Source organism: Lissotriton vulgaris, chromosome 11, assembly GCF_964263255.1.
Source record: "Lissotriton vulgaris chromosome 11, aLisVul1.2, whole genome shotgun sequence".
NCBI lineage: Eukaryota > Metazoa > Chordata > Amphibia > Caudata > Salamandridae > Lissotriton > Lissotriton vulgaris.
This window is the reverse complement of record NC_141699.1, coordinates 881,392,485-881,408,176: the sequence shown is the minus strand read 5'-3', so window position 1 is coordinate 881,408,176 and position 15,692 is coordinate 881,392,485. Positions and strand designations below refer to the sequence as shown.

The 15,692-nt window shown below is 47.4% G+C and overlaps 1 protein-coding gene across 2 annotated transcripts in view; it reads left to right on the top strand.

Annotated features, from left to right (window-relative positions):
• WDR33 (WD repeat domain 33) overlaps positions 1-15,692 on the top strand; it is a 1,115,698-nt gene that overhangs the window by 739,148 nt on the left and 360,858 nt on the right. For both annotated transcript variants that reach the window (XM_086944027.1, XM_086944028.1), the window contains exon 8: positions 15,214-15,340. In XM_086944027.1, the coding sequence (XP_086800153.1) occupies positions 15,214-15,340 (127 nt within the window). The remainder of the gene's footprint in view (positions 1-15,213; positions 15,341-15,692) is intronic.

The following is a 15,692-nucleotide window of genomic DNA, read 5'->3' as shown; positions in this document are numbered from 1 at the left end:
CTCGCCTCCATCGTGCGACAACACAACCTTAACATCATCTCTTACGCTGACGACACCCAGCTGATCCTTTCCCTCACCAAAGACCCTAACACCCCCAAAACCAATCTTCATGAAGGCATGAAAGAATTAGCCAAATGGATGAAAAGCAGCCGCCTAAAACTTAACTCAGACAAAACGGAAGTCCTCATCCTAGGATCATCCCCCTCTGCCTGGGACGACTCATGGTGGCCATCGGCCCTGGGCACGGCACCCATACCCACAGACCGCGCACGTAACCTAGGCTTCATCCTAGACTCCTCCCTCTCAATGACCAGACAAGTCAACGCTGTCTCATCCTCTTGCTTCAACGTACTTCGTATGCTCAAAAAAATCTTTCGTTGGATCCCCACCGAAACAAGAAAGACTCACCCACGCACTGGTCACTAGCCGACTGGACTATGGAAACACCCTCTACACCGGAACCACAACCAAACTAAAGAGAAAACTCCAACGCATCCAAAACGCATCAGCCAGACTCATATTGGACATCCCGCGCCAAGCTCACATTACCGGTCACCTGAAAGACCTCCACTGGCTTCCCGTCAACAAGAGAATAACGTTCCGCCTCCTCAACACGCACACAAGGCCCTCTACAAACTAGGACCCGAATGCCTCAACACACTACTATCCTTCTACACACCTACCCGCCAACTAAGATCCTCCAATCAAGCCCTCGCCGCAGTTCCGCGCATCCATAAATCCACCATGGGAGGAAGATCCTTCTCCTACCTGGCGGCCAAAACCTGGAACTCTCTCCCCACTCACCTACGACTTACTCAGAACCACATTTCCTTTAGGAAGGAACTCAAAACCTGGCTATTCGATAATTAATGCACCCCCTCCCCCAAGCGCCTTGAGACCCTCTGGGTGAGTAGTGCGCTATAAAAATTCCTGAACTTGAACTTGAACTTTAACGCTATTTTGAATTAGGTTTCCTTTGAGAGCGGGAACCCCCGGAGTATCGCGCCTGGGGAGCTTCATGGATGCAATAGGTCTTACAGATATATGGAGAAGGCACCACCCAACAGAACGCCACTTCACATATCACTCAAGTGTCCATAATAGCCTAACAAGAATAGACTATTTCCTAGGTTCTCTGTGAAGCCTTAAAAATATAGATGCTATGTAGATTAAGCCCCGGGGCATCTCTGATCATTCCCCACTGCTGCTCAGATACACTTATTATCACCAGAAGAGACGCCGTATCTACCCGATACGCCCTGGCTATCTACAAGTTCCCAAGATCAGGGGGGCGCTCACAAAGGTAACGAGCCACTACTTTCAAGACAATGCAGGGTCCGTTGCTTCTTCAACCACCCTCTGGGAGGCTTTCAAAAACAGTCATCAGGGGACAGGCCATAGCTTCCATCATAGCACATAAACGGGAGGGGCAACTGGAACTGCGGAATCTAGAGTCCGAATTACACACTGCAGAGATCCAACATTCTAATGACCCAGCTCCAGACACATCGCACATCTTGCGCCTTAAACAGCAACAACGTAGAGAACGCTAACAGAATTGACTGGACAGCAGCTGGAAGCCACACAACACAAAGTGTATGACATCGGCAATAATGCCGGGAAGTTACTGGCGTGGCTAGATAGACGGGAGAAAAGTGATAGATGGATTGCCCAGCTTTGCCCGGAGGAAGGATAGGCAACAGCTGACCCGCATACAATAGTGCGAACGCTGGCGCGCCACTTTCAGGCAATCTATTTGTCGGACTCTGAGATGTCCCTAGAGAAAGCGCTGACATACGTAAAAGACCTCGCAATGCCCAAACTAACCCCAGAGGAGGCACGAGAGTTGGAGGATGATCTTACGGTAGCCATTGGGACGCTGCAATCGGGTAAAGCTGTAGGGCCAAATGGCATACCTGTCGAGCTCTATAAGAGGATGGCAGACTCCATTACACCTTATTTGCTGAATATGTTCACTGATAGTCTGAGGGTGGGCGAACTCCAGCCGGACCAACATACGTCCACCATAGTGGCTGTTCTGAAACCAGGGAAACCTGCAGATAAATGTACCTCATACCAGCCTATCTCCTTAATAAATGCAGAGGCTAAAATCCTTGCAAAGCTGCTGGCAAATCGGCTCGCACCGCATCTATCGAAACTCGTACACCCAGATTAATCGGGCTTTATGTCAGGCAGGAACAAAGCTCTTAACCTGAGGAGACTACATGGTGTTTTAGCACGCGCAATATACGTGCAGGAAATGGCAGTGGTGCTCACGCTGGACGCAAATATGGCATTTGACATGGTCAAATGGTCCTTTCTCTTCGCAGTGTTACATCATTTGGGGTTTGGTCCAAAATTCTGTTCCTGGGATAAACTCTTGTACACCAAGCCAATGGCCCATGTTACAGCCAATGGTCCCATTTCCGATGACTTTCCCTTAGCAAGAGGCACGCGTCGGGCCTGCCCATTGTCACCGCTACCTTTTGCTCTGGTGGTAGAGCCACTGGCGGCGTGGATACGATGGGACCCAATGATAGGGGGCCTTAAATGGACAGATAGTTGGAAAGGTCGAGTGTCCCTATACGCCGACGATATTTTGTTATATCTGGCCTCGCCGAGGCACTCTATAATGGCCATCCTAGATGTTTGTACGGCTTACTGCAAGGCGTCCGGGTACACCATAAATTGGTCTAAGTCAATACTGTATGTGCTGCACGGCCCACCGCCACATCTTCCTGAAAGTTGCCTGCTCAAGATTGCGGGAAGTACGTTTAAAGATTTAGGTGTCTATGTCACTGCCGAATCTGGGGAATTTTTCCATAAGAATTTGCAACCACCGCTGGAACGTCTCAAAAGAGACTTACGTCACTGGGGGACACTGCCACTGACCTTATTAGGGAAGGCAGCACTTTTTAAAATGATGGCCCTACCCCCGATTCCTATATGTTTTGGAGAATACGTCATACCCAGTGCCTCCAACTTATTTTAAGGCTATTTCGGCACAGGTCTCTAACCTTCTGTGGGGTAATAAACCTGCACGTATTGCGCAAGCCAAGTTAGTGCGCGGATGGTACAACGGTGGAATAGCACTTTATTACTGGGCAGTGCAACTGAAAGTGATTAATCAATAGGTGCATGTCTCACAGTCGGATCCGGCATTTAAAGCAGACAGGGCACAGCTTGGCATGAGGGACATGCATTATCCAGTATTATCGGTGTCTTTCATAGATTCACATGCCTGAATCATTCCCCATCGTCGAGACGGGAGTCTCCGGTACATAGAAAAGTAATGTCCTATAGACATACATAGAGAATAGTAGGCCTAGAGGCCTCACCTTAGTAACATATCCATGTCCTTTTGTAAAAAGGACCAAACTATAGAGAAGAGCCAATCAGCTGCCACCTCCCTCTAGAACCTTCCTGTCAGGAGCCTCAGTCCCTCAGATTTTCTACTGCGCGTTGTGCTAGGGAGTCTCCTCTGAGCTCTGCTAAGATTCTGTATTTTTGCACTTTCATAAATAACTTTGTTGTCAAAGATTCTTTTCTATTATGGATTATCTTCAAATACATTCTTTGAAAGTCTGGTAAGGAAAGACTGCAAGATATGTCGCACTTTCTCAAGTACGTTTTTTGAGAGGTCGTGAAGGGCGACTTTTAATATGGTGTCATACACTAAGACCACAAAGGAGGTGAAAGTGATGAGGCGTTGACCTCAACATCTAGGAGATCTCAATAGAGAAGAAAATCTCCTCAAACTCATTCCTCAGGGGAACGTCCTGAAAAGGCCTCAAAAAGACCACTCATGGGTCTTCTGGGCGCAGTTCTTCAAAATCTCCTCACTCTGTGAAAAAGGAGAGTAAAGGACTTGCTTTTGGAGAAAACTCATGTAAAAAGACTTCTTCGGAGCTGTCAAAATCACCTCCTCTGGTCATGAACCCTTCAGGAAGGCGTCTTCTTACCTCCTGAGGTAAAGACTAACAAGCCAACATCGTCAACAGGATCGTCGACGAAGAAACCATCATCATTGCCTATTACAGCCTCTTCGTCTACGATGGCCTCGTCTGCGATGGCCTCGTCTGCGATGGCCTCGTCTGCGATGACCTCGTCTGCGATGGCCTCGTCTGCGATGGCCTCGTCTACGATGGCCTCGTCTACGATGGCCTTGTCTACGACTGCTCGTCGGCGACGACGGCCTAGTCTATGGCTGCTCGTCTACGACGGCCTGTTTACGGCGTCGACGATGGCCTCATCAACGATGGCCTCATCAACGATGGCCTCATCAACGATGGCCTCATCAACGATGGCCTCATCAACGATGGCCTCATCAACGATGGCCTCATCAACGATGGCCTCATCAACGATGGCCTCATCAACGATGGCCTCGTCAATGATGGCCTCATCAACAATGGCCTCATCAATGATGGCCTCATCAACGATAGCCTCGTCAACGATGGCGTCGTCAACGATGGCCTCGTCAACGATGGCGTGGTCAACGATGACCTCGTCAACGATGGCCTCGTCAACGATGGTTTGTCTATGATGGTTTGTCTAGGTTTGTCCATGATGGTTTGTCTATGATGGTTTGTCTATGATGGTTCGTCTATGATGGTTCGTCTACGATGGCTCGTCTACGATGGCTCGTCTACGATGGCTCGTCTACGATGGCTCGTCTACGATGGCTCATCTACGATGGCTCATCTACAATGGCTCATCTACAATGGCTTGATGACGACAGTGTCGTCTACGACGGCCCGGTCTATGACTGCTCGTCTACGACTGCCTGTTTAAGGCGTCTACGATGGCCTAGTCTACGATGGATTGTCTACGATGGCTCGTCTACGACTGCGTCGTCGACGACGGTCTCGTCTATGACTGCTTGACTACGACGGCCTGTCTACGGCGTCGACGATTGCCTCGTTTACGATGGCCTTGTCTACGATGGCCTCGTCTACGATGGCTCGTCTACGACGGCGTCGTCGACGACGGCCTAGTCTATGATGGATCATCTATGGCGTTGCCTACGACGGCCTCGTCTATGACTGCTTGTCTATGACGGCATAGTGTATGACTGCGATCTCGTCGATGGGCTCGTTGACGAGGGAAATTCCGACAATTCTGGAATCTCTTATAATGTGGTAGAAAAGGCTACTCAATGTTTTAAGATCTCAATGATCTCTCAAGAACAGGTCTGCTTCTTGTATGAATTCAAAGAACCTCTCAAGAAGGCAGTAAGGTCAATACCGATTATAGATTACCTATAGTCAGAAGGGGTAACGGTCATGCAGAACCCCTCCTTTGTATCACCAGTGATCCCTCAGTTGGATAAGAAGTATAGGGCGCCAGATACAGCACCGGCGTGTTTAACAGGAATCCTAATCCGGACTCCGTGGTGACACAGGCGGCCCAGAACACCTCCAGGAATCCTTCGACCCCTTTGTCGCTTCCTCCTGATAAGGAGGGAAGAAGAGTGGACAACATTGGGAACAGGGTTTCCTCAATGTCGGCAATGACGGTAAAGGCCGCGAACGCCCTAGCGCTCTTGGGACGCTATTGTCAAGGCAGTGTGAATCCGGTTCCTCAGCGTTGTGCGATGCTCTATGGGGACCCACCTCTGAATCGACCCAAGTCCGGTTTGCAGTAAGCACAGACTTTCGGGAGCGATTGAGCGGGGGGGGGAAAAGAAGGGAGGGGACTGCGGGGGATGGAGACCTGCAAGGGCGACAAAAGCAGACAACAAAGATCAAAACCTGCACACTCCCTGTCCTGACTATTGCCACTCCCTGATATGTCTAGGCTAGGCTCATACCTGTAAAAGGAAATAACATCTCTGAACAAAAGGGAGAAGAGAGAGACTGTATTGTCAGTTGATTTTATCGTCTCTTTACTTCTCCTAGATCAAAAGGAGCTTCACAACAGATAGTTGTGACTGTTCCAGAATTGTGATTACTGTCATCCCAGTTAGTTTTGTCCCACTACTTTAGACAGAAGAACCACAAGATATGATGTGTATAAGTTCCATCAAACATGAAGGACTTGAAAACAAGGGGGTCTCTCCCCAGCAGAAGCAACTCCAAATAAGTATGTTATGCTTAATGCGCTCTTAGGCATACGTTCAAACAACACAAATAGTCTCGAAAAAAGCGGAAGTAACAAGGGGACAGCGTTTCGCGAGTGTATACACCTCCCTGCAAGAGACCAGCCGGTCTCAGCCAACAGAGAGATCGCACTACCCAAGCGCCACAAGGTGCGCACTCCTCCTCTGCACGAGTACGCAGGAAAGTAGCGTCTCTGCCAACAGAGGAGAGTAAAGCTGCCCCTTACGATACCTGAAATCCAGAAGCATGGAAAAGTTGAAGGTCCGTAAAGGTCCTGAATTCTCGGCGAACCCAGAACAGAAGTCTCTGCAGAGCAGACCACAAGGAAGGCTTAGAAGACGAAAATTGGAGGTCCGAAACCAGGAGTCTCGTTAACAGCGTCCTGCGTGTTAGCTAAGAATTATCGGCAGCGTTTCCACTGGCTTGCCATCTTTTGTGCTTCCGTGTACGTCATAATGACGCATCACGTGGTACGCCGCCTACGCCCTACGTGTCGAACCCGAGGAACATAATAATACAGATGCTTGTAAAGCGCGAACAGCTACCTCTGGGTGAGGTGTCCCGGCGCTAACGAGTATTTCAGCAGCGAGCGAAGAGCCAAGAAGAAATTCAAGTTTTATTGCATGAAAAGCCAAGTTTTTAGGAGCTTCCTAAAGCTAGCTTCAGTCGTGGCAGATTGGATGGCAGAGGGCAAGGTGTTCCAGAGTTTCGCCGTGCCGGCCGAGAAGGACCTGCCTCCAAGTCTAGCTTTCCTCACGCGTGGGATAATTAGCTTAAGCATAGAGTTAGATCGCAGATGTCGCTCTTGGTGGTATCGGGGAAGTCTAAGTTTTAAATAGTTGGGACAGGTACCTTTAAGCGCTCTGAACGTCAAGGTTAAAACTTTGAATTTTATTCTACTTGCCACTGGGAGCCAATGTAGCTCGTGCAGATGCGGAGAGACATGATGCCTAAAGGGAATGCGTTTTATCAGTCTCGCAGCCGCATTCTGCACGATCTGTAGGTATTGCACCAGATATTTGGGCAGCCCAAGGAAGAGGCTATTTGAGTAGTCCAGTCGGGACGTAACTGTCGCGTGAACTACCATTTTGCGACACTCGACTGGTAGAAGAGACAGGAATTTTCGAAGATTTCTAAGTTTGTGCAGGCAGCCGGCGGTGAGCTGCTGTATGTGAGGCAAGAAGGAGAGATTCTCATCCCATCTTACTCCCAGATTTTTTGCATGGGTTCCGGGAGATGGAGCTGGGCCCATTTCAGGAGGCCACCACAAGTCTGGGGGGGGGTCTTTGTGTTTTTCCAAAAAATAACACCTCCGTTTTGCTAGCATTCATTTTTAGTTTATTTGCATTCATCCAGCTAGCCACATCTCGAAGACAGCCCCTAATTTTACTAAAAGCTGCCTCCGACGTATCTTTATAAGGGAAGACTAATTGCGTATCATCTGCGTACGAAATTGCCTTGACTCCCCATTTAGCAATCAGAGTAAAAAGTGGGGCCAAATAGACATTAAACAGCAGTGGGCTGAGTGCCGACCCCTGCGGGACACCGCACCAGAGGCGTTTAGGCTTAGAGGAGAAGGTGCCCAGCGCCACTTTCTGGAACCGATCTGTGAGGTAGGAGTGGAGCCAACTCAATGCCTTGTCCTCTAGGCCTATGTCTTTCAGCCGCAGCAGCAATCTGCCGTGATCCACCGTATCAAATGCAGCTGATAGATCCAGGAGCACCAACATAGCTGATGCTCCTGAATCTAAGGACCACCTAATCGACTCAGCAACCTCAATGAGGGCCGTCTCGGTGCTAAAACCGGCTCTAAAGCCTGACTGTGTTTCATGTAAGGCGCCTTTTTCTTCAATGAAGCTGTTTAGCTGACGTTGGATCAGCTTTTCGAGCATTTTTCCTGGGGCTGCTAGAAGGGAAATGGGTCGGAGATTGCTCAGGTCATCCGGCGCACCGTTGGGTTTTTTTTTTCAAAGGGAGGAGGGTGGCCTGTTTCCAGCAATCAGGGAACATACCAATTTCAATGGACGTGTTCCATATATGTAGATGGGGGACTACAATTGCGTCCGACATCATTTTCCAGAGCTTAGGTGGACATGGGTCATCAGGGGCCCCTGATTTGCATTTTTTTATTTCTTTCAGTGCCTCAGTGAGGGTGATAGGATGGAATTGATTTAAAAAGGTGGCGGGTGGCTCAGTATCTCCCAAGTCAGCCATAACTGTAGGCTCAGGGTCCGTAAAGGTATCATAAACTTTTATTATTTTTGTATCAAAGAAATTTGAGATAGTTTCACAAAGTCTTACCGATGGGATGCTTTCTGTCTCAATGGCTTTGGGTTTAAAAAAGGATTGAACAATCTGAAAAACTTCTTTACTTGATTGCTCCGCCTGCTGAATGGAAGTCGCAAAGAAGAATTTTTGGGCTTTTTTTTATGGATAGGTGGAGGCCATGAAGGGCTTTTTATAGCAGGTTTTAGCTGATTCACAGTAGTTTGCTCGCCAAAGGCGCTCCAGCTTTTTGCACTTGCTTTTTTCGGCCATCAGCTCAGGGGAGAACCAAGGTGCAGAGGGCGATTCTCTGTGCGACGTTGCAATTCTAGCCGGGGCGATGGAATCCACTAGGTTGCCAATCCAGCAATTCATCGACACTGCATCAGAGTTTACATCAGAGGTTAGAAGTAGGGGATTTGCTATAAGAGCAGGGCATAGGGTATCTGCTGATATGTTGTCCCATTTTCTCCGCACATAAGAGCGTTTCCCTGTAATCTGAGATTGAGAAGAAAGTGAAATTAAAAGAGTAATTAAAAAATGATCCATCCATAACAATGGTATCGGAGGTTGTGCTTTAGTATTCAGTATGTTGGAGAATAAGAGGTCCAGCATGTGACCCGTCCGGTGCGTGGGACCGGAAATAACTTGAGTTAGATTAGCAGCTTGTAGCGTTGTAATAAGGTGAGTAGCCTGTAGCCTGTGGACAGTCTGGGTTGTCGGTGTGGATGTTAAAATCACCAGCTACGATATAGTATGGGTGGGCTAGAGAGCTTAGGACTATGAAGGATGACACCGGGCAGTCCGGGGGTCTATAGATGATTAGACCTGTTAGAGACAGTTGGGGGGTGATTTGAAGGCAGAAGTGCAGCCCCTCTATACCCGGAAAGGTGGAAGGAGTAGAGGACGCCGATGTGTATTTATCATTGTAGATAATAGCCACGCCGCCACCCCTTCTGTCTTCCTTTCTATTAGAGAAGCTAAGTTTAAAGCCAGGCGGGACTGCTAGAGAAATGGACGCCATGTTATCTTCGTTAAGCCATGTCTATGTAAGAAATAAGGCGTCCCATTCAGAGTCCGCTATCAGCAGGCATAGATCATCAGCATGCTTGGGGCGGGATCTACAATTGAGTAGCCCGGCCCTAAAGTGGGTTGTGGAGGTGTTGGATGTCAGTCGGCTTGCTGTTTTGGAAAGTGCGATTTTTTGGGGTGACACGTCGCCAAGTGATTTTTGGCAGAGTAAGCAGAAAGGAGGTAGATCGAGATCCTGCTGATGGGAAATGTAGTCTTTTCCATGTTTCCCAGCTGTTTCTCAGGCAGCTAGCGTGGCAATCGGCGCAGTGCTAGCGCGGTTTGCGACAGCTATAATAGACAATTGTGGGCATACATAGCCCCATACCTGTCGGATTTGCCAGATTCATCCAAAGAGGAAGTAAAGAGGATTCTGCTAAATGGTGAAGCATCGGCATCAGAAACTATAGACTGCGCGATGGATATCGCTATGACAGGGTTCCGCCAGTTGACTGGAGCAGCAGTCTTACGGCTCCAAGGATGGCTAAAAGCAACCTCTTTCCGTCCTGAGGTGTAAACAAAGATTTTGGACATGCCATATGATAGCCAGTTACTATTTGGCACAAAAAATTGACGAAGCAGACACTGCGAGAGCTTTGGGCACTCTTCAGTATAAGAACCAGTCCTTTAGTAGAAATAGAGGAAGGGGACAGTCTTCCTACAGAGGAAATTATCAATACAAGTCTTCCTGCTCTTCAGGCCAGAGTAGACCGCAATACCAACAGCGCCAACAACAGCAAAACAAGCAATCCTCTTTTGGGAAGTCTTCCTTTCAAGTTAAAGGACAGCGGAAATAACAAAAATCTACGGCTGCTTCTACGAGAGATCTCGATTATGCTGCAAAAAGGAGCAATAGAGAGAACACCTCCATCTCAGAAGGGAAAAGGGTTTTATTGCCGCTTCTTTTTGATCCAAAAAAAAAGAAGACAAAAAGTGGAAACCAATCTTGGACCACAGGGCCCTCAACAAATTCCTAAGAAGTATTTGTTTCGCATGGTAACAATCCAGGAGGTCTTGCAACTACTGTAAGAGCAGGATTTTAGGGCGTCCCTAGACCTACAGGATGCTTACTTCATATCCCAAGTCACAGGAATCACAAAAGGTACTTGCGATTTGCAGTAGCAGGCAGACACTTGCAATTTTGCATTCTGCCCTTCGGGCTCAAGTCTGCAACGCGCATATTCATGAAATGTCGTAGCCCGGTGGCGACATATCTCAGACAGTGCCATCACCAAGTCTTTCCGTATCTGAATGACTGGCTTATCAAGGCTCCATCCTTAGAAGACGCATCCAGGTCTTCCAACGCCTGTTTAAAGCTTTTCGATTGCTTGGGTCTCACCCTCAATCAGGAAAAATCGGTCATACAACCTTCTCAGTGCATCAGTTTCCTAGGTGCAACCCTGGACACACGGTCAGCAAAAGCTTTACCATCCAGAGAGAGGATGAACAAGCTCCTTGCACTAGCTGCTATAGTAGCCTCGAAGAAAGTCTTGACAGTCCGCCTCTTCAAATCCCTCCTGGGGAGGATGTCATCGGGTATCCTCCTGATTCCTCACTGTCGACTACGAATGAGACCTCTACAGGAGGCGCTCTCGAAGCAGTGGGTCTAATGCACAGGGTCATTCGACGACCACATGAAAGTGAATCCTCAGATGGTCGGAGCCCTGCAATGGTGGATGTCATCTCAAAACCTGTCTCAAGGCTTGTCATTCCTGCATCCGGCTGCTCCTCAAGTTGTAACAGGCGCCTCCTTGGAAGTCTGGGGAGCTTTTCTGCAAGAGCTACAGATAAGCGGGAAGTAAGTGGTCTCCTATGGAGAAGAAACTACATATCAATCTGCTCGAACTGCGGGCAGTCTTCCTGGCCCTTCAAGCTTTCCTGCCAAGAATCAAACATTCCCTGGTGCTCGTCCAGACAGACAACACCACGACTATGCCCTACCTCAACAAACAGGCAGGGACACGCTCGCTGACGCTCTCTCGCGAGTCGCAAAAAATCTGGAATTGACTCATACTCCACAATGTAACCCTAAGGGCGGAATATGTCCCAGACACGGACAATGTGCTCGCCGACGCGTTGGGCAGGCTGAAGACATCGTCACACGAGTGGAAGCTAGATCAACAAATTATCGACCAGATTTTCTCCAGATGGGGCACGCCGCAAATCCATCTATTTGCGGCGAGAATGAACGCCAAATGCCCACACTTCGCAAGTTGGCATCCCCAGTCAGGGTCTCTAGGGAATGCATTTTCCATCGCATGGCGCAACGTCTTTTCGTACACCTTTCCACCTATCCCGATGCTTCCCAGAGTCCTCAGGAAAATTTATGTCGAGCCTTGTTCTCTAATTTTTATAGCCCCAACTTGGCCGGGGCAACATTGGTTCACAGAGCTCCACCGTCTGTCCCTGGAACCGCTGATCCACCTGCGGCAGTATCCATCCCTGCTCACAATGAACAACAATCAAGTTCAACATCCGGATCTGAAGTCTCTCAGGATAGCTGCCGGGCTCCTGAGTTCCGAGAGTTCCACAATCTGAATATTCCACAAGACTGTAGAGACATTCTTGCCAGAGCAAGGGCGGGTAGCACAACCAAAACGTATTCCCTGAAATGGAAGCGCTTTTGTGTTTGGTGTGCTGATCAAGGCATTCGGCCTTTCTCCTCCTCACCGGAGCAAATCTTACCTTATCTATTACATCTGGCCTAGCCCACTCCTCCATTAAAGTACACTTAGCAGCAATATCTTGTTATAAAAGAACTTCAACGAGTCAATCTCTGGTCAAGCAGGTTGATTAAGCAATTTCTAAAAGGATTATACAGATCTTTCCCACCAGTAAGGATGTTGCCACCGACCTGGCATCTCAATGTGGTTCTTAACCAGCTCATGAAGCATCCGTTCGAACCAGTACACAGAGCTGACCTAAAGTATGTCTAGTGGAAAACAGAACTCCTCCTGGTGCTCACATCTGCAAAGAGGGTCAGTGAGCTACATGCGTTTTCAATCCAGGATTCTTTTTTCTCCAATTTTAAAAACGACAGAGTAATCCTGAGAACCAATCCTAGGTTTATCCCAAAAGTCCTGTCGGACTTCCACCTAAATGAACCTGTGGTTCAGCGTTCCTTCTTTCCAAACCCAAGCACGGCAGCTGAGAGATCTCTGCATTCTTTGGATCTCAAACGATGCTTGAAGTTTTACATTGACAAAACAAAAACATTCAGGAAATCTAACCAGCTATCCGTAGCTTGCAGCAGACCTAGGAAAGGTCTACCACTTACCAAGCAGAGCATCTCCAGATGGATTTCTGCAACCATTGCTTTCTGTCATGACCAAGCTGGATAGCCATTGCATTCCAAAGTGAGAGCGCACTCCACGAGAGCTATGTCCACTTTTATGGCTCTCTTTGCAGGGGCGCTAGTCATTTACATTGGCAGGGCGGCAGCATGGAAGTCGCATACCTTCACTAGGCACTACTGCCGGGATACGGAGCTGATGAATGATGCAGCAGTGGGACAAACAGTGTTACGCCATCTATTTCAGTAAGGTGAGCCTTCCTCCGTCCCTCCATCCTACTCTGGTATGCACATTTCTTTACTAATACTTATTGTGAATCTCTAATGATGGTTCATGCTCACATGTGTATTATCTAAGGACCTGTATATGCTGTTCCATCAGAAATGTGCACTCTGCATTGCTTGCTACTCTGATTCAGGCATGTTAATCTATGAAAGACATCCATAATACTGGATAAGAAATGCGTTTCTTACCTGTAACTGCAGTTATCCAGTATTGGTGTCTTTCATAGATTCACATGCAACCCCTCCCGCCTTCCCTGGAAGGACTCACCTAATTCTCTCAGTACCACGCCTGCTTAGCTTAGTGCGTTCGAAAATCTGAGGGACTGAGGCTCCTGACAGGAAGTTTCTAGAGGGAGGTGGCAACTGATTAGCTCTTCTCTATAGTTTGGTCCTTTTTACAAAAGGACATGGATATGTTACTAAGGTGAGGCCTCTAGGCCTACTATTCTCTATGTATGTCTATAGGTCATTACTTTTCTATGTACCGGAGACTCCCGTCTCGACGACGGGGAATGATTCAGGCATGTGAATCTATGAAAGACACCAATACTGGATAACTGCAGTTACAGGTAATTAACGCATTTCGATTCCCCTATATGACAAAAAAAGAACGTTAGCAATGTTCGGTCCACTGCGTCATACACTTGCGTTGTGGCATACGGCACAGGCCAAACTAGGATGGCGAAGGGTACTGACCCAGCTAACTCCACTATGGGACACGAAACGGCTAGGCAGACTTAGGAACAGTAAGGGATTTGATAGATTGGATAATATTGGAATATTCACAGTGGGAGATATGTGGCAGGGAGCGGCGATAGCCTCCTTTGAGCATCTTAAGCAGTAATACGAATTGGCCCCCTCAGAATTGTTCAGATGCACACAGATAAGACACGCCCTAATGACAGCGCTACCTCCCGGCATAGAAGTTCCGGAGGCATCCCCTATGGATGATAGGTTATTGACTTATTACATGCTGAAGAAGGCCACCTCTGTTACGTACCGTAAATTAGTGAATAACATGCCCGACCCGCCGGGACCCTTGAGAGAAAAATGGTCTCAAGACATTGGTGATATTGATGATTCAGAGTGGCAGGAAGCATTGGCATTCCCAAGGGAGGTGGGCATACCCTCACGCCTCAGACTAGTGCAGCTCCGCATCCTACACAGGTCATACTACACTAGACACACCTTACACAGGATGGGAAGGGTTTCTGCATGCGTGTTTGCGGGGAAGAGGGAACCTTTTTTCATACCATATGGGATTGTCCTAGAATAACGGAATACTGGGCCCGGTAATAAGAACTATATCACAATCGGAGGGGGTATCGCTTATACCGTTATAATGTATATATGTTTATTGAATATATAGGAGCCGAATTACCTCACGCGATCTGGGCAGATTTGGGGAACACTAGGAATTATGGTTTCCAAAAGGAACATAGCACAAAAGTGGGGAGGGGAGGAGGTGCCATCTCTTGCAGCGTGGGGAAGGGACATGAATGTGGCCATGATAGCCGAGAGGGTGGTGTTCAGTAGTAGAGGATGCCCTAAAAAGTGGAGTAAATATAGGGGTGATATTTGTGATCCCCCTCCGGACCGAGATGATGGTGACTCAGACTCAGATGAGATATGAAGGCCCGTGGGTGGATGGACGGGGCCTGGTTTCAGATGCTGAGCAAAAGCAAAATTGTGGCTTTATAATAATAGTCGGTAATTATGGTGATGAAGTGATGTGCTACACTGCTTTTTTTATGTACAATAATGTTTTCCTGCTTTGTTGGAATGCAAATAAATAAAGATCTTTAAAAAATATATATCTACTGGAACAAAAAACAAGGGGTGTACTGATGTCTCAATATTTTTGGGGCATGTCCGAAGTCATTGTATAAGGATCAAACTCTGCACATCATTTGATATGCTCCATTGAGAATCGGGGAAAAGAATGATCCAATGTTCTTATGGATGTGACATTGCAAATTTGTAAGGCTGATACAGGGTCAGTGACAAGCACCTATCCTACATCAACGAAGCTTACTGCAAATATTGACACTGATGGCATTAGACTTTGCTTTTTGATGTAAATGTGTAAAATGGTACACGCACTCCAATGGTTGAGTAATTAATGATACCTGCATGTCATTGCTGTTATGATTATTTCCACAGTGTGCAGTCTAAGCAAAAATATTTCACGTTTCTATCTAGGCCACGGAGCAGATGTTAAATGTGTGGACTGGCATCCAACAAAGGGTTTAATTGTGTCTGGAAGCAAAGACAGTCAACAACCAATCAAGTTTTGGGATCCGAAGACTGGGCTCAGCCTTGCTACATTGTAAGTTATGGTTCTTGCACTGTTTTTTGGGGGATGAGGATCGGGAAAGCTTATTTAATAGTATTACCCATCATGTTTCTGAGCGCTTTACAAAGGATTTTGTTAAAAAATGAGTGGGAGTTCGTAAAAATTGGAGAGTGGTACTGATATGCATATGTAGTATAAATGCACATAGGGCAAGCCAAAGTGAAGGCGAAGTACCGAAACAAAAGTAAAGACATAGTTCAAAGTATTTCGTTTTGTATTTTTTTTTTTAAACATTTGAGGCACATATTTGAATCACTTAATATGAATATAGTTATATGGGAGCTTGTGTTTTTATATTTTTTCTGTCTAACCACATTACTATTTA